Source organism: Erythrolamprus reginae, chromosome 11, assembly GCF_031021105.1.
Source record: "Erythrolamprus reginae isolate rEryReg1 chromosome 11, rEryReg1.hap1, whole genome shotgun sequence".
In the NCBI taxonomy this organism is placed as follows: domain Eukaryota; kingdom Metazoa; phylum Chordata; class Lepidosauria; order Squamata; family Dipsadidae; genus Erythrolamprus; species Erythrolamprus reginae.
Genome location: NC_091960.1, coordinates 13,240,960 through 13,259,897, shown reverse-complemented (window position 1 = coordinate 13,259,897; position 18,938 = coordinate 13,240,960). Strand labels below are relative to the sequence as shown.

Below are 18,938 nucleotides of genomic sequence, written 5' to 3'. Positions count from 1 at the left end.
GGTCCCGTCAACTAAACAATGCCGGTTGGCGGGCCCCAGGGGGAGAGCCTTCTCTGTGGCGGCACCGACTCTCTGGAACCAACTCCCCCCGGAGATCAGAACTGCCCCTACTCTTCCTGCCTTCCGCAAACTCCTCAAAACCCACCTTTGCCGTCAGGCATGGGGAAACTAAACATCTTCCCCTGGGCACGTTGAATTTATATATGGTATGCTTGTGTGTGTGTATGTTAGTATAGGGGTTTTTCTTAAATTCATATTTTAATTAATTGGATTATGTATTGCATTGTCTTTTCACTTGTTGTGAGCCGCCCCGAGTTTTCGGAGAGGGGCGGCATACAAATCCAAATAATAAATAAATAAAATAAATAAAAATAATAAACAAAGTTGGCTCTTCTATGACATGCGAACTTCAACTCCCAGAATTCCTGAGCTAGCGTGCTTGGCTCAGGAATTCTGGGAGTTGAAGTCCACAAGTCATAGAAGAGCCAACTTTGCCTACCCCTGTTCTATTCTATCTCTAAAATTAACTCGGCAAGTTCCGGCTCAATCTTGCTGAAAGAACGAGGTTCGCGGGTGCCCGTCGCTGTTTGCTCAGCACAGCCCAGTCAGGCTCGTCGCCCATTAAAACAGGCTGGCGATTTTTTTAAAAAAGGCGAAGGACGCGCACGTGGCTGCTTTATGACGTATGGCGTTTCTCCCGTAAGCATATCATGCAATAATGGAACACTTGCACATTTTAAAAAAAAATTCCCGGAGGAAACAAAACAAAAAAAACATCCTCAGACTGCAGAAGAAAGAGCGTGGACTCCGGCCCACACAAGAGGCAAGCGCGCGACCGCCCACCCCGCGTCCGAGTTGAAATCCCGCGAGTATAAAATGGCCTCTCTCTCTTCCCCCCGCCCCCCTCCGACGGCTTCTCTGTTCCCGCTCTTGGAAGGAGCGTCGTGGTGACGTCGCCCCGAACGCCGCGCTCGCGCTTCAGACATTCCATCCTCTGCTGCTCGCCTCTCCCGCCTTCCCCTCTCATTCCACCCCCCCCTCCCCATTTTGCCCGCCTGGGCGCGCGGTGTATGCTGGGATCGCAAACCCTCCCGCCCGGGTCTTCCAGCTTCCCGGCGTGCCGTGCGCCCAGCTTGAATGGGGGCAGTCACAAGATGGCGGCGAACGCAAACTCTGCCGGTGGTGGCGGCGGTAGCCTTCCACTCTTTGACTGCCCGACCTGGTGAGGGTGGGGGCGTGGGCCGTTGGAGAGCGGGGAAGCGGCTCGGCCGTGCAAGGGGGGGCGCGTTTTCTTTGGGAGGCGGAGCAGCATCCTAAAAGGGGAATCGGGGACGTGGGACGTGGGGGTAGCAGCCCCTGAACGGGAGGACCGATTGAAGGGGAATCCCGCTCAACATTGGTCCTTGGAGCGTTGCAGTATGGCGCTTCGTATGTAAAATTATTGGGGTGACGAGGGAGGGAAAGAGTGGTTTTAGCTTAGGCAGGACACATGCTTTCGACCTCAAAGGATGTCTCTGGTCCTAAGCAGAGGGCTTGCTACTTATTGACGTCCCTCAAAATAAGGGAGGGGGGGCGAAGAAGTTCCATATAGGACGCGATGTGATGGATAAGGGCAGGCTGTAGTAGCTACTGAGTGGTCTTTGTGAAATGAGAGAGAGTATGCTGCCTACGGACAAATGACCTAAGTTTTACTTTAAAGCAGTGGTTCCCAATCTTTTTTTGGCCATGCCCCACCCAAGCATCTCTAAAATCCTGATTCTCCCCCCCCCCAAATGACATATAATTATTACTATTCAAAAAGTGAACAAGCAGAGGAAGCCTAAAAGGCCATTCACTTGGTTTAAACAAGGCTCCAATTGCCCCCATTAAAAATTAAATCCCCCCCCCATGGGGAATGAGCCCCATGTTGGGAACCACTGCTTTAAAGCCTGAAAGAAATCAAAATATGCTTTCGTCCTAGGTACGTTACTGAAGTCCTACATATAAATCTACAAAATGGGGGGGGGGTTGATTTAGGCAGCATGGTCATTCATTTTGGGATACGTGGGCATAAATCTTGCCTCAGTTGTAAGAATCTGAATAATGGACAGAGTGGTAACTGAAGGATGCAGTTTACCAATATGTATTCCTTAGATCAAAGTAGTTGCCAAGTGGAAAGTTTATTTGCATTTCAACATGTCATACTATCAACTGTGTCACTGATGTGATTTAAATAATAATTGTTAAATTTGTGGACTTGGAGGCTTCTTCTTTTCAAATAGCTTAGCTTGGGAATATTTTGAGAAAGATCTATTGTAGACCACCATGTATTTGATAGGCTTTACAGAAAAAAAAATTTGAAAGTGAGATTAAAGCAGCAATTGAAGAGCTGTCAAAATGTACCTTAAAATGCAAATATGCTCAAGGATTTTGTAATCCAAGATCCACCAAGGTTTTGGAAAGAGAGAGATTGGCATTTCAAAGATAAAAAGTCATCTATATTGTACCAAAACAATCACATCCATGTTTTTACTTTAATTATTGACAGGACACGACATGGACTCTGACGCCAGCCTTGGAGATTCTGGCTTTTTATGTAGGGGTAACTATGTGCATCCAAAAATAACTGCAATAAGCATTTGAAATATTGCTTAACATATATTAACAGTTTTAGCTGCTACACAGCTGTTTGTGTGTAGCAGATTTAAGAGAGCAAAAAAGTTAAAATACTTTGTAGCAGACGCAAGATCTTAATAGGAAATGTTGGTAGTTATGTAGTCATGTAGTTTTGTCTCAACCAATGCCATCCTCTCTAAATCAATCATATAAACTTATACATCACAGAAATATGTAAGACATTATTTGTGGACACATTTGTTTTCTTATATGTTGAATTCAATAAATAAATAACTTCTCCAAGTGGATGCTGTCACCAAAAGGCACAGTAATAATTCTGATTCATACACTGGTCTTCCAGATGCTTTCAGGAAATCCATATATAGGACACGCCACTTTTGTTTCCAAATAATTGAAATATTCCTAATGAACAGGAGGTTTCATGATCTATAGGCCCAAAATAGCAAATTTTCGGTCCCTTTTACAGATTAATCTTAAGGCAATTGATTCATAATTTGAATGCTCAATTAAACTAAACTTTAGAGTCAGCACTGAGCATAATTGACTTTTTGGGCCCAAGTTCAGATTCTCCCTATCAGAGCAACTTATGGTCATTTTACACCTTTTGATAACTTCAGGTATTCCAATCTGCTACTCTTAAGTACTCTTTTAAACAAAATATTTTTATTGTGTTTGTTTCCTAGGGCAGGAAAGCCTCCACCAGGGTTGCACTTGGATGTAGTCAAAGGAGACAAACTTATTGAGGTATGAAAATAGATGCAGAAAGTTTGAACACAAGCCAGGTGACTGGATAGCTGTAGAGCTTATCACAGGCAAAAAGAAAGACTGAATACCTAAAATCGTCTTTTTTAGTTTTAGATTGTCTTGGCTTTATCTAACAAGCCATCTGAATTTTTTTCTGTTGGACTTGTATGTGGCTATTTGCATCCAAATATTCAAAGGTAATGGTGCTTTTACACTATTAGGTGTGAATGTGCGCCCATATCTTTTATTGCTTTTAATAATTTGGATTACTATCTGGATCCAGAATGATTATTTTTATGCAGAAGTCTGTTTTTACAAGGTTTCAGATTTTTCAGAATTTGTGTCTTTGGTTAGAAGGTATTTGGATACTTTGGTCTTATTTTGTTTGTTCTCCATTACAATACTGTTTCCCTTCCAAACCAGAAAACCTTGGTTGCAGCTACTTTAGGAATTTCTATTTGGAATTGAAAGCTACAATTAATTGAATTATCCCTGGTTTAATTTTAGTGTGACAAGAAAGAAAGAAGAGAGCAGTATAAGGACTAAGCAAGTGACTCATGCACTTTCTGATAATTCCCTCTGGTTTCTACAAATATCCCAAAAGTGGGATGGAACACTTAAGAAGAATGTATTAATGTGTAACTGCAAATTATGGTGCTATTTTGCTTCCATAGACCTCTTAAGCACTTGATACTAACCAAGCCATCTGCACCTTAGTTCTCATTTAGAGTTCAAAGGTGAAACTAGTGATTGGCTGGGTCTAAAAAGTGCAACATCAAAGTTAAGCCATGCAGTGATTAAGCTCTATGTGTGGAGAATCACACCGGGTTATAACTCAGAGGCACAAATCAGTTTTCAGTTGTTGATGCCTTTAAGAATGGCAAAATAATAATAACAATAACAACAACAATAATAAGCTTTTCTGCTTTCCCATTTCTTTTTATATAACTTAAGTAACTCTGGAACATCAGTTTGCCTTCCTATTATACTTGTTTGTACAGTTGCTGAATTGTTAGTTAATTTATTTTTTTCTGCCGGAACCATTGTCATTTAGATCAGTGATCCCCCAACCATTGCTCCTTGCAGGGGGAGGGGAACAGGGCTGCACAAATGGCAGACTGGGCCACACGTGCACGCTGCTTGACTCGTGTGAAGAGGTGTTTGGTGTGGACACACATGTACCCACAACTCGATTGTGCCAGCCTGCTATTTGTGCGAGTTGAGCTGTATGCACTCCTGTGTGCTGGTCTGTGGCCTAGTTGCAAATAGGCCATGGTAGTGGGCTGTGGCCCAGGGGGTTGGGGATCCCTAATTTAGCTAGATATAAATTGTCCCATATTGAAAAGCAGTGTCATATGGCATTAATAATTTTGTATGTTGATTAAGTACCCTATCTACATGCAGATAAACCAAGAATTTTAATTTCAGAATAGATCCCCAAAATTGGGTTAGATGTATTATTCCAAATTGGTATTCATGTATTATTCCATCTGCAAATATAGATAGACCTGTAATGGCTGCCCTGTTTAACAACTGTTCAAGCTTACAACAGTTCTGAAAAAGTAACTTTAGAACCAGTCCTTGCATTTATGGCTTTAAAACTGGTTTGAGTAAGCAGGGTCAATGGAAAGGTTATTCATAAAAAAGACACAGTCACATGATGCCTCACTAGACATCTTGTAGTAACTTGCTTAACAACCAAATGAGAAGTGTCATAAGTCTTACGGTCATATATTTCACTTAGCGACCACATTACATAGCAATGGAGTTGCCAATCCCAAATGGGATCACTAAGCAAGAACTATCTACACACATTCATGCACATACACACAGTCCTTGGGTTACAATCACTTGATCAGCAGCTGTCCACTTTTGCTGCAAGGGTGCTGAATATGGGGACCTTATGACCAGTCCGTCACAGCATCCTCACAGTCATCCACTCAAATCAGGTGGCAACCAGCTTAAAATTATAATGTGATCATCATTTGTGAAACTCCCTCACAGAACCAAGAGAACTCAGTGGAGAAGCCAGCAGATGTTGTAAATTGCTCCTCTCTATATATTTACAAAGCAAGCTGACTTCCACCAATACAAAAGTATTCTTTTGTTCTTGAGACAAATCAGGTTTGAGGATCCCATCCTATTAGCACATTTCTCAGATTTGTCTTTACTCTTCATCCATTCACCCATCCCTCATAGTTTATTTTACAGTTTGATTCAATTATTGTATACAAACAATTCATCATAGTGTAAACAGAACAACAGAGTTGAAAGAGGCCCTGGAGGTCTTCTAGTCCAACCCCCTGTACAGGCAGGAAACCCTACACCAGTTCAGACAGATGGTTAGCTAATTTCTTCTTAAAAACCTCCAGTACTGGAGCATTCACTGGAGGCAAGCTGTTCCACTGATTAATTGTTCTTAACTGTCAGGATATTTCCCCTTAGTTCTAAGTTGCTTCTCTTCTTGATTAAGCAATTAGATTATATTATGTCATATTTTATAATCACCTTGCTTAACAGTGAAACCTCTAGTCCCAATTGCCATTGTAATCTCTGGACTATGTGTAATTATTTTCAAGGACCTGTATATATTTGCAGATTACCCAGTCCTTAAATTTTTAACTAAAATACAATGAAAAATGGCCACCTGTGATTAAGCCAATGTGAAAATTAAAACATGAAAATTTTATCCACGAGTGACACATTGTTCAATTGCCAGACTTTTGGTTGCCTTTTTTCTTTATCCTTGTGGCACAAGGATCTCCCCCTTTTTATATCCAGGCCCTTGATTTTAAGAAAGTATAGGCCTCTCCCCTGCCCCCCCCCCCCCAAAAAATCCACCCATTTGTCTTTGATATCTTGTCACAGAAACTGATCATCGATGAGAAGAAATACTATCTCTTTGGGAGAAACCCCGACCTCTGCGACTTCACCATAGATCACCAGTCATGCTCTCGGGTCCATGCTGCTTTGGTCTACCATAAACATCTGAAGAGAGTTTTTCTTATAGACCTGAACAGCAGTAAGTTGATAAACAATGCCCAGGGCATCCTGATGGGGTGTGGAAATGTTTTTAAAATAACTAGATAGTATGAGGCACTGGTTATGAGGGAGGAACACACTATGGGGTGGCGCAGCGGGCAGAGTGCTGTACTGCAGGTCACTGAAGCTGACTGTAGATCTGTAGGTCAGCGGTTCAAATCTCATCACCAACTCAAGGTTGACTCCATCCTTCCGAGGGGGGAAAAATGAGGACCCGGATTGTGGGGGCAATATACTGGCTCTGTTAAAAAGTGCTATTGCTAACATGCTGCAAGCCACCCTGAGTCTAAGGAGAAGGGCGGAATAAAAATCGAATAAAATAAATAAATAAAATTAAGGAAAGAGACTGTGCTTTAAGTGGTATTTTAATAACATGATTAGTATTTGTTGCTTTTCCTCTCCTCCTTATTCTAAAATGCATAGCACATGGCACGTTTTTGGGCCATATTCGTTTGGAGCCTCATAAGCCGCAACAGATTCCCATTGATTCCACGGTTTCCTTTGGTGCCTCCACGCGGGCCTACACCTTGAGAGAAAAGCCTCAGACATTGCCCTCGGCACTGAAAGGAGATGAGAAGATGACCAGCGAAGACGACGAACTCAAAGGCTTGCTTGGTCTGCCAGAGGAGGAGACAGAGTTAGATGTGAGCAGAGTGTTTCACCTGCATTGTGGTACTCATGTTGCATATCTAGTTTGTGAAGGGGACAGAGGCCTTTTGGCTTGAACTGTGGCTTGGCACTAGCACGGGAGTAGAGTTGTGCTATCCTTAAAAGTGGGGAGGGAGGGTTCAGTGTGACAAATTTGATGTTATGGCCCCAAGCAAGAGAAAAGTAGTAGTGACCAAATTCTTCCAACCAGACTCTTATTGCTTGTTTTAGCTGGGGATATCTTCTTTAGTTTGCTCAAGTTGGCTCTGATCCCCTATTAAAGTTTCCTCTTGATTAGGGTCCAAATGCTATGTAGTCCCTTTGACGTTTTCAAAATTACTTTTGGGTGACTGCTGACATTTTCAAAATTACTTTTTGGTGGCAGGTATTAAGAGACAGAATGGACTGGAACCCTAAAGCTTTGACATATCCTAAACCCTAATATTCTTCCAAAAAAACCCCGTGGCCAGGACCCCCTCCCAAAGATTTACAATGCTTCCTCTCTCTCCCACCCACCCCAGTAAACCTCTCAGAAGGATAAAGTTCTGTCTGCTCCAGAGCTATCATAAGATTACTGCCACAGCAGAGAAGGAAATTATAGCACAGTTTTCATCCCCCCAAATTGTTAATCCTTTAATCTGTGCTGCAATGGCAGTCTCTTTCTCTTTGACATCTTAGAACCTGACAGAGTTCAACACGGCCCATAACAAGAGGATTTCCACATTGACAATAGAAGAAGGGAATTTGGATATCCAGAGACCAAAAAGAAAACGAAAGAATTCAAGAGTAACGTTCAGCGACGACGATGAAATCATTAATCCAGGTGGGTAATATGGGCCAGGAACAAGCCACCCAGTCCCCTTCTGAGAGTTGGAATTGCAACTCATCCCTTCTGGCAATTATGTCAAGAGTTGCAATTATACTGCAAAACATCTGGAGAGTACCCCTTACACCAGTGATGGTGAACCTGTGGCCCAGGTGTCACAGGTGGCACACAGAGCCATATCTGCTGGCACGCAAGCCGTTGCCTTAGCTCAGCTCCAACGTGCATGTGTGTGCCGGCCAACTGATTTTTGGCTTGCACAGAAGCTCTGAGAGGGTGTCTTTGGCTTCCAGAGAGCCTCTAGGGGGAAGGGGGAGGGCATTTTTACCACCACCACCCAGCTCCAGGGAAGCCTTTGGAGCCAGGGGAGGGCAAAACATGAGCCTCCAGGGCCCACCAGAAGTTGGGAAACAGGCCGTTTCCACCCACCAGAGGCCTTCCGTGGAATAGGGAAGCTGTTTTCGCCCTCCACAGGCATTGAATTAATAATAATAATAATTTATTAGATTTGTATGCCTCCCCTCTCTGTAGACTTGGAGCAGCTATGAGCATGGGCACTTGGCATTATGGGTGTGGGCACTCGCGCATGTGTAATAGTGCATACGCACAATCTTTTGTCACCCGAGGGAAAAAAGGTTCACCATCACTGCCTTACACCAATTCCTGTGGAGCCAGAGATTGTTACCAGAGAATGCTCCCTGCCTTGTTACTTGCATGCAAGCATCAATATATACTTTTCTAAAGAGGATAATTAACGGTAATGTCTTTTCTTTTGGAAAGACTTGGATTAAATTCTTTCAGTGGCAAATATACTCCCGAGATTCCATTTATGATTAACTGCTGTACTTCAATCTCTCTTCCTCCTACAGAGGACGTAGACCCTTCTGTTGGGCGTTTCAGAAATATGGTACAGACTGCAGTAGTTCCAGTGAAAGTATGTAACTAATTTGAAAAATATAGCTGACATGACTCTTTCGTTTATTAACCCTGCTGTTCTGTTCGAAAAAAGTTCCTAATGTTATGTTCCCGGGTCACCCTGACCCGGACCGAAAACTCTTCATTTGCAGTGCTTATGTTTGGTCTTTTTGAAAGCTTTTTTCACCTGGAAACATGTTTGAACATTTCTGCACACAATGGAATGAAAATTGAACTGAAAAAATTAATCCTTATTGGTTTATTTTGCACATAAATGTGCCTCCCCCCCCGTTTTTGTGAAAGTTTTTTCAATTTATGGATAGTTTTGCTTGCAAAATCCATTCTATTTTACTAAAGTTGGTGTGGGATTGGTAGCTTGAACATTTCTGCACACAATGATATGAAAATTGAACTGAGAAAATTAATCCTTATTGGTTTATTTTGCTCATAAATGGGCCCCCATGCTTATACTCAAATAGGCTTATACTCGAGTAGGCTTATACTCGAGTATAAAATGATATGGTCTTATATTCAAAAATAAACCAATAAGAATCATTTTTTTTCAGTTCATTTCTATTTTTCTTATGTTTAGGATTGTTCAATTTAGTATATCAAAACTTTTGAGTTTATTGATAATTTTGCCTGCAAAATGCATTCTATTTTACTATTCTATTTTGGTGTGGGATTGGTAGCTTGAACCTTTCTGAACATAATGATATGAAAATTAAACTGAAAAAATGATCCTTATTGGTTTATTTTGCTCATAAATGGGCCCCCATGCTTATACTCAAATAGGCTTATACTCGAGTAGGCTTATACTCGAGTATAAAACAATAAACCAATAAGAGTCATTTTTTTCAGTTCATTTATATTTTTCTTATGTTCAGGATTGTTCAATTTAGTATATCAAACCTTTTGGGGGAAAATTCCTTAGGGATTTGTAGCCTTAAAAAATATAAATTGACACGAAATTCAAAAAGGATGGGGGGAGGGGCTTTTTGATCAAAATAAAAATATAAGTCTCAATTTTTCCAGTTCAATTTTCATATCATTATGTTCATAAATGTTCAAACTAGTTTTCCAGTGGAAAAAGTTTTCAAAAAGACCAAATTCAAGTACCTAAAAAAAATCATTTTGATCCGGGTCTATATGACCCGAACAGAGTAAATGTGACTTTTTTTTTGCCAAGAAAAAAATTTTTCCCCCACCCCCACAAATATTTTTTTGATGATCAGCATTGTTAAATTGAGTAAATGAATGCGTAAGATTTTAAAGAATATTTCGGATTTGGAGCATAAAAAAATAAAAAGTGAAAATTGTTGCAAGCAGCCAGGGCGGGGGGGAGGCCTTATTTCTGATGTTAAAAAAACAGTAAGAATCATTTTTTTCAGTTCCTTTATATTTTTCTTATATTCAGAAATGTTCAAGGTACCATTCCCACACCAACTCCAGTAAAATAGACTGCATTTTGCAAGCAAAACTATCCATAAATTGAAAAAACTTTCACAAAAACAGGGGGGGAGGCACATTTATGGGCAAAATAAACCAATAAGGATTAATTTTTTCAGTTCAATTTTCATTCCATTGTGTGAAGAAATGTTCAGACTACTTTCCAAGTGAAAAAAGCTTTCAAAAAGACCAAACATAAGCACTGCAAATGAAGAGTTTTCGGTCCGGGTCAGGGTGACCCGGGAACATAACATTAGGGAGTTGTTTTTTTTCAGCAAGAAAGAAACCTCCCACCCCCCCAAAAAAATTCTCATAGAGAGAACCCCTGAAATGATGAAAAGTCATGAAATTTCAAGTTTCAGATATGCAGGGAAAATTTTTTACAGGGTCTCAAACCTTGATTTCGGGTCTCACAGACCCGAACAGAACAGCAGGGTTAAAATAGTACGGGCATAGTCTAAACACTCTGATTCTTATTACCATTAAGAACTGTCCGTATCAGAACTTGCATTCAGATCCTAAGTAGATTTTTCTTAGTGGACTATGTTGCCAATTAGATTATACAGTGTTCTCTTGATTTTCGCGGGGGATGCGTTCCGAGACCGCCCGTGAAAGTTGAATTTCCGCAAAGTAGAGATGCGGAAGTAAATACATTATTTTTGCCTATGAACAGTATCGCAAGCCTTCCCTTAACACTTTAAACCCCTAAACTGCAATTTCTCATTCCCTTAGCAACCATTTAGATTACTCACATTTATTTATTAAAGTTTATTAAAAAAATATTTATTAAAGGCGGACGAAAGTTTGGCGATGACGTATGACGTCATCGGGTGGGAAAAACAGTGGTAAAGGGGAAAAAACAGCAAAGTATTTTTTAATTAATATTTTTGAAAAACCGTGGTATAGCCGTTTCGCAAAGTTCGAACCCGCGAAAATTGAGGGACCACTGTATTTAATTTTTGCCAAAGACAGAAACATGTGAAGAAAGAATAGGTTTTGATAGAACAAAAGAAGAATTGAATTCATCAACAATCATCTTTTGTTCCACAAAGTGAAAAATAACAAATACAGTAATACCTCATGATACGAACTTAATTGGTGCAAGGAGGAGGTTCGTAAGACGAAACATTGTTTCCCATAGGAAACAATGTAAAGTCTATTAATCCGTGCAACAACAAAAAAAAACAAAACCAAAAAACGCTGCCGCCCGGCTGTCACCTTTTAAAACAGCCGGGGGGGGGGGGGAGCAGCTGCCACAGCCGCCGGCTTCCCCGCCACTCGCCCGCCCAGGATGCTGACCTGCTGCCTCGCGGGGAAGCCGGGCAAGAGCGATCTTCTGCCCGCCATGGGCGAGTGGCGGGGAGTCGCCCATGGCCGGCAGAAGATCGCTCTTGCCCGGCTTCACCGCGAGGCATCAGGTCAGCAAGAGCGATCTTCTGCCGGCCATTGGCGACTCCCCGCCGCTCACCCATGGCCGGCAGGAGATCGCTCTTGCCCGGCTTCCCCGCGAGGTTCGGCTGCTGGATTCAAAGTGCTGATGTGGGGGGGGGGCCTGTCGGGACAAGGAGCGAGGGGGCTGCGAAGGGGCACGTCTGGCGGAGGAGCCGCGCACAAAGGCTGAGGCGAGGCTGAGCAGGAGGCGAAGCCAACCAGCGAGGCTGTGGGCTGGGAGCCGCAGGCGAAAGGAGCTCTGGCATTGTTCTCCGGACCCCGCCCGCAGCCTGGAGAGGGAAAGGGCCGCCGCGGGGCTGAGCGGGCGGGGTCCGGAGAACAATGCCTGGCGCCGCGCTCCGATGCCCGAGCTCCTTTCGCCTGCGGCTCCCAGCCCACCGCCTCGCTGGTTGGCTTCTCCTCCTGCTCAGCCTTGCCTCGGCCTTTGTGCGCGGCTTGTCCCGACAGGCCCCCACCCCAGCACTTTGAATCCCGCCGCTTCTGCTGGATACGGGCGGTGGGTGGGACGGGCGGCGCGGAAGCCAGGGGCTGTGGCAGCTCGCCCCGCCCACCGCCTGTATCCAGCAGAAGCGGCAGGATTCAAAGTGCTGAGATGGGGGGTGTCCCGACAGTCCCCCACCCCAGCACTTTGAATCCAGCAGCTTCTGCTGAAGACGGGCGGCGCGGAAGCCAGGGGCTGTGGCAGCTCGCCCCGCCCACCGCCCGTATCCAGCAGAAGCGGCAGGATTCAAAGTGCTGGGATGGGGGGTGTCCCGACAGTCCCCCACCCCAGCACTTTGAATCCAGCAGCTTCTGCTGAAGACGGGCGGCGCGTATCCAGCAGAAGCGGCAGGTTTTAACTTGTGGTGTTTTAAAATTAATTTAAATATTGGATTTGTTTACATTGTATGGCGATTGCTGTGAGCCGCCCCGAGTCTGCGGAGAGGGGCGGCATACAAATCTGATTAATAATAATAATAATAATAATAATAATAATAATAATAATAATTCAAAGTGCTGGGATGGGGGGTGTCCCGACAGTCCCCATCCCAGCACTTTGAATCCAGCAGCTTCTGCTGAAGACGGGCGGCGCGGAAGCCAGGGGCTGTGGCAGCTCGCCCCGCCCACCGCCCGTATCCAGCAGAAGCGGCGGGATTCAAAGTGCTGGGATGGGGGGGTGTCCCGACAGTCCCCCACCCCAGCACTTTGAATCCAGCAGCTTCTGCTGAAGACGGGCGGCGCGTATCCAGCAGAAGCGGCAGGTTTTAACTTGTGGTGTTTTAAAATTAATTTAAATATTGGATTTGTTTACATTGTATGGCGATTGCTGTGAGCCGCCCCGAGTCTGCGGAGAGGGGCGGCATACAAATCTGATTAATAATAATAATAATAATAATAATAATAATAATAATAATAATTCAAAGTGCTGGGATGGGGGGTGTCCCGACAGTCCCCATCCCAGCACTTTGAATCCAGCAGCTTCTGCTGAAGACGGGCGGCGCGGAAGCCAGGGGCTGTGGCAGCTCGCCCCGCCCACCGCCCGTATCCAGCAGAAGCGGCGGGATTCAAAGTGCTGGGATGGGGGGTGTCCCGACAGGCCCCCACCCCAGCACTTTGAATCCAGCAGCTTCTGCTGAATACGGGCGGTGGGTGGGACGGGCGGCGCGGAAGCCAGGGGCTGTGGCAGCTCGCCCCGCCCACCGCCCGTATCCAGCAGAAGCGGCGGGATTCAAAGTGCTGGGATGGGGGGTGTCCCGACAGGCCCCCACCCCAGCACTTTGAATCCAGCAGCTTCTGCTGAATACGGGCGGTGGGTGGGACGGGCGGCGCGGAAGCCAGGGGCTGTGGCAGCTCGCCCCGCCCACCGCCCGTATCCAGCAGCTTCTGCTGGATACGGGCGGTGGGTGGGACGAGCGGCGCGGAAGCCAGGGGCTGTGGCAGCTCGCCCCGCCCATCGCCCGTATCCAGCAGAAGCGGCGGGATTCAAAGTGCTGGGGTGGGGGGTGTCCCAGACCTGCTGCCTTTTCCCGTGCCCGCCGCCGGCCCGATCCTGCGCCTCCTGCTTCCCCCCCCCCAGCCAAAAATACAAAGGGGTCTCCGGCGGCAGACCGTCTTTGTGTTTTTCACTGGGAGGGGGGAGCAGGAGGACCTCCCTGACTCCCTCCCCCAGCGCCGGACCTCCTGCCCTCCCTCCCAGCCAAAAAACCAAAGCAGCCTCCCGAACGTTTTCAATCTTACGAACCTGCCGCCGCCGCCGAGAAGCCCCGCCGCCCGGCTGTCACCTTTAAAACAGCCGGGGGGCTTCCCAGCAGCCTCCCGAAGCCGAACGCCAAACCCGAACTTCCGGCTTCGGCTTCCGGGAGGCTGCTGGGAAGCCCCCCGGCTGTTTTAAAAGGTGACAGCTGGGCTGCGGGGCTTCCCATCAGCCTCCCGAACGCCGAACCCGGAAGTTCGGGTTTGGCGTTCGTAAGACGAAAAAAGTTCGTAAGAAGAGGCAAAAATTTTCTGAACCCCGGGTTCGTATCTCGGGTTGTTCGTAAGACGAGGGGTTCGTATCTTGAGGTACCACTGTATAATATAAAAGCTTCTGAATTCCATTTTATATAAAAACCATTTTTCCTGATTACTAGACTGCAGAAACACAGATGATTGCCCTTCCTTTTCTGCAAAGCCAGGAAGAAGTTTTAATCATATAGCTTGCTTTGACATGCAAATTAAGAAGCATTTCTTCAGTAATGGTCAGAAATTCAACTTTACTCATGCAGCACTGAAGACAGGATTAGCTAACTTAAAGAATAGATTCACGCAGAACCAGATTCTCAGCTGTGAATTAAAATAGTTCCCTCTGAGGTTTTAGCTGCTAGGATACAACTGTGAGTGAATAAACTTAGATCTGACTTGATAAAAATGGAAAGTGCAGGGAGTGGAAATTCATGACCTAATTTTGTTTCTAACCCTGCTAACAACGAGAGGTTGATATTTTGAAGTGAAAAAGTGTCAGGCCCAAAACCAATTCTTCCTTATTGCTCACACTATAGAAAAAAAATCTTAGCCAGACTGAAGACTCTCCTATTTGCATCTACAGCAGGGGTTTCCAACCCTGACAATATTTAAGATTTGTTGGGTTTCAATTGCCAGAATTCCCCAGCCAGCTGTGGGAGTCCTCAAGTCTTAAAGTTGCCAAGTTTGGACATCCCTGGTCTACAGTATACAGTGGTACCTCTACCTAAGAACGCCTCCAGTTACGAACTTTTCCAGATAAGAACCGGGTGTTCATGATTTTTTTGCCTCTTCTCAAGAACCATTTTCCACTTACAAACCGGAGCCTCCAAAAGGGTAATCGGAAAAGGCAGGAAGAAGCCTCCGTGGGGCCTCTCTAGGAATCTCCTGGGAGAAAACAGGGCCTCCATCCTCCCTGTGGTTTCCCCAATTGCATGCATTAGTTGCTTTTACATTGATTCCTATGGGAAAAATCGCTTCTTCTTACAAATTTTTCTACTTAAGGACCTGGTCACAGAACGAATTAAGTTTGTAAGTAGCGGTACCATTGTACTCTGTGAACTCAGAGGTGTGGGAGGACTGACTTCACCCTCTTATTCATGATATCAAGGCTGAATAGCTTCTTACTGCTCTGGCATGCACCCCTCTCTCTTCTGGATATCCACTTCCTCACAAAATCTCAGATTCTGCTAAATGTCTTTGCATTTGGGACATACTGTATTTTGATTCCGTGTGTTTTGCTTCTCTACAGAAGAAGCGGATGGACAATTCAGGCTCCCTGGCGGTGGATGAGGCTGCAACACGTCGCATGCAGAACTTTCCCTACAGTGGAGGACTGTACGGGGGCCTACCTCCCACCCACAATGAGGCGGGCGCTCAGACCCACACTATTCACGGCACAGCGCTCATTGGGGGGTTACCAATGCCCTACCCTAATCTTGCCCCAGATGTGGACTTGACTCCGGTGGCCCCCTCCACTGTTGCCATGAACCCAGCTCCCAACCCTGCTGTCTTTAATCCAGAAGTTGTAAACGAGCCCAAGAAAAAGAAATACGCAAAAGAAGCTTGGCCGGGCAAGAAGCCGACCCCTTCTCTCTTGATCTGAAGAGCCAATCCGAGTCTGTTCCGGGAGGCAGGAGCCAGAAGCCAGGCAGGGAAGGGGGGACTGTACCAAGTGCAGCCACAACTCTCAGACCTGGGGGTCACAGCCAGATTTTTTTGGGGGGGGGGGGTCTTATGACTCCCTTAAGGCGACCAACCTTCAGAAGAGTTCAAAAAAAAGGTGTCTAAGAAAGGAAATGCAAAAATATATCTCTCACTGCCTGTGGAACCACCTGGCCTGGCAGGTTCTTTTTCATTTACCCAGACATTACAGTGGCCCAGTTACTTTGATTCTGGCATTATTCGTGCATTTATGGGGCACTGTCTTTGTGTATATGTTGCAGCTGTAGAAATGGCAGGTGGTTTGCTGCTGATAAGTGTCCCGGTTCTTTTTTCTTTTCTTTTTGGGTCAGCTGGTCTCAAAGGAAAACCCCAGCCCCGGCAGAATTTCTTGATACTTCCATAGTATTTTGACCAAGCACATCAGTAATCGTTTTAATTTAAGTCAAATACCATGTGTTGCTTTTTGTATCTCAGGATTATGAAGTGCTTTTAGTCTAGGTAGAAGCGTTTGCATTTGCGAGGTAGACTACCATCATTATCTTGATGACTGCAAACCAAATGGTCATGGAATTAATTGCTTTTTGACATTCTTCACTGGAACCACTGAGAGATTATGACCATTACAGATTTAGTAGAAAAATTTTTTATGACCAGTCCTTAACACAAGAACTATCCAATAGCCACATTACCTATGTTGATGGACCAGGGGGTAAAATATTCAGCAATAATCTTGTATGATTTTCAGGTAGCGTATTAGTTAAGATTAATTATTTCCCAAAGCAGTTCCTTAATGGGGTAACCCTGAAGTTGAGCCCAAGAATGGTCAGCCAGTTCTCACATCAAACTGCACATCTAAAAATCATTGCTTAAAACTCGGCTCCATCGTTCTGCAATTAGTTTCCTTTTAAGTAAACAAAAAGAAAGATTTAAAAATATTCATTCCTGTTCCAAATATTTGGAGCAAGACTTTGCCATTGATTTCAATGTATGAACTGTGTATCCCCAAATAGCTACTAAATTGGAGGTATATTGCCCCATATGATGTTCTAAAGTAGACTCAAGACTGCAAGCAATTGATCATAGCTGTTCTTGATTCTGGGTAATATGGGGCACTTCACAGTCCTTTTTAACACAATGGGCAGGTGTCGTAATAATATGTTCAAGTACTTGTTCCAGTAGATTTCATCCATGACTTTCCCCAATTAAAATTGGTGATGTTTATTAAAATAGAACTAAGATAGAGGATGGTTGTCATTTTGGAAACTTTGCAGTTATCCAAAATTACACCTCCCCACAAAAGTGTTATATTAGATAACTACTGTATTGGGTCCAAAAAGGTCCTTGTAGTAGTTGTCTCTGCCCAAGCTCAACAATTGCTCCCCCTGTGGTATATTGAATTATATCATACTGGAGTCTATAATAGACGGATACTTCTGAACTGTTTGTTTTCCGTTTCATTTTATATGGTAGGCCATTTAAAAATATAATTTTGAAAAATTATGTTAGGTAACATAATTCTTGGAAGAAATTGCTACTGACTAATGAATTTTGTGTCCTGTATTCCAAATACTCTGATTTCATTTGCAGTTTTATCTCTTTGGATCATTAATTTTTCCAAGGCCGTGAAGTGATTCCTTAATTTGTGAGGGTACCTGTTCAAGATGCGCTGAATGTAAAACACTTAAAACTTTTCCTTGCTTGATTTTAAAGTAAGACTTAAGAAAAAGTAGTTGGTTCTTGCAAAATACATCTGGGAATTTACTATGCTAGCATTGGCCCTGACCTTCCTCGGATAGTATAAACTTGTCTTTTCAATACTTTGATGCCAAGCTTGGCTGAAATTGGGGCAGGGAAGGGAGGGATTAAGTGTGTGGGGCTTTGTACAGATATTTGTACATTTGTGTAATAGGCCTTTTCACACTGTTGAGCTTTTTATCTGTAACCTTTATTACACTGTAAATTAAATGATTGTTTTGCCAAATGGAGAGTTTAACGTGTATTCCCAGATTTTACGGTAAAAAGTACCCTGCCTAATTTCCATTCCATCCTATTTAATATTTCTTTAACCGTACGTTCTCTTTTAACAATAATCAAAGTGGTATACAATATTTTTAACATCATAAAATAAATAGGAAAGTTTTGTGGGATAATAGTATGTTGTGCTTATGGTTCCAGGAAGCTTTCAAGTGGAATGTATTGGTGACATTCCCATGCTGTTCTTTGTCACCGATATTGAAAGCATATACAGTATAGTCTTCGGTTAATAATCATTCAGTTACTACATGAAGGGATAAGTAACTTTATAACCAATCCTTACGTTTACCAATGTGTAGAACCAAGAAAAGCTGGAGTAAGATCAGAGGCAGTCAGGGTTTCACTTAGTGACAGCTTTGTCTAGCGATTGAATTACCAGTTGTAATTGTCACTAAATGAGGACTACCTTTATTAATTCTGAGAATTACTTAAAGCCATTGAGAAAAGACTGGTAACTCCATGGATTGTTCAAGCCCGCCTTTAAATTATATTGACAGCATTCACTATTCTGGATGGCAGTGAATTCATTTAATTTATGTTGTGTAAAAATGGTATCTTCTCTCCGCATTTAGCTTCAGGATTATAAAAGTAGAACCTACATTTTTAGTATGAATTAATATTTCTCTCTCCTGACCATTTATCTTTTCTTCTCAACTAGAATACTAATTTTGTTCTTTGGGTGGGGGGGAGCTGATAACACATTCCTTCAATTGTTTGCCAGGTTTTTTTGGTCTGTAATACTATTATAATTCATGTTTAGAGACATGAATTAGAGACATACAGTATTCTAAGTGTGGTTGTACTAAAAATTCACATTAAAGAAATGGGCCACAATATTGATGAATCATTGTCAGAATGTAAACGCTACATGGATCTCCATAGCAGTAGTTTTGCAGGAAGTTTAGAATGGATCATTTTGGATTAAATCCCTTTTTGGATTATTCTCCAGCCATACATCTGCATCTCTTGAGATATACACCACTAGCATATTCTATTCATGCAGGAGCCCCATCAGCCCACCAAGAGAGAGACAAGGTCATATTTTATTTCCTCTTACTGGTAAAAGTGATGC

The 18,938-nt window shown here is 43.7% G+C and overlaps 1 protein-coding gene and 1 non-coding gene across 6 annotated transcripts; both read left to right on the top strand.

Annotated features, from left to right (window-relative positions):
- The first annotated feature begins 906 nt into the window (after nt 1–906).
- On the top strand, nt 907–17,813 carry PPP1R8 (protein phosphatase 1 regulatory subunit 8). 5 transcript variants are annotated; one of them, XM_070764011.1, is made up of 7 exons: nt 907–1,222; nt 3,300–3,360; nt 6,229–6,382; nt 6,826–7,046; nt 7,729–7,873; nt 8,743–8,807; nt 15,420–17,813. In XM_070764011.1, exons 1-7 carry the CDS (start codon nt 1,071–1,073, stop codon nt 15,771–15,773), a joined length of 1,152 nt encoding a protein of 383 aa, XP_070620112.1. In that variant the 5' UTR covers nt 907–1,070; the 3' UTR covers nt 15,774–17,813. The 5 variants fall into 5 exon arrangements, with proteins under 5 accessions (XP_070620112.1, XP_070620111.1, XP_070620115.1 ...); XM_070764010.1 differs by having other exon boundaries at nt 1,034–1,222; nt 6,784–7,046; XM_070764014.1 differs by having other exon boundaries at nt 1,131–1,428; nt 6,784–7,046.
- Nucleotides 4,042–4,209, top strand: LOC139174577 (small Cajal body-specific RNA 1). Its single transcript, XR_011560386.1, has one exon. It is a non-coding gene; the product is annotated as a small Cajal body-specific RNA 1 (non-coding RNA).
- Nucleotides 17,814–18,938: the final 1,125 nt, after the last annotated feature.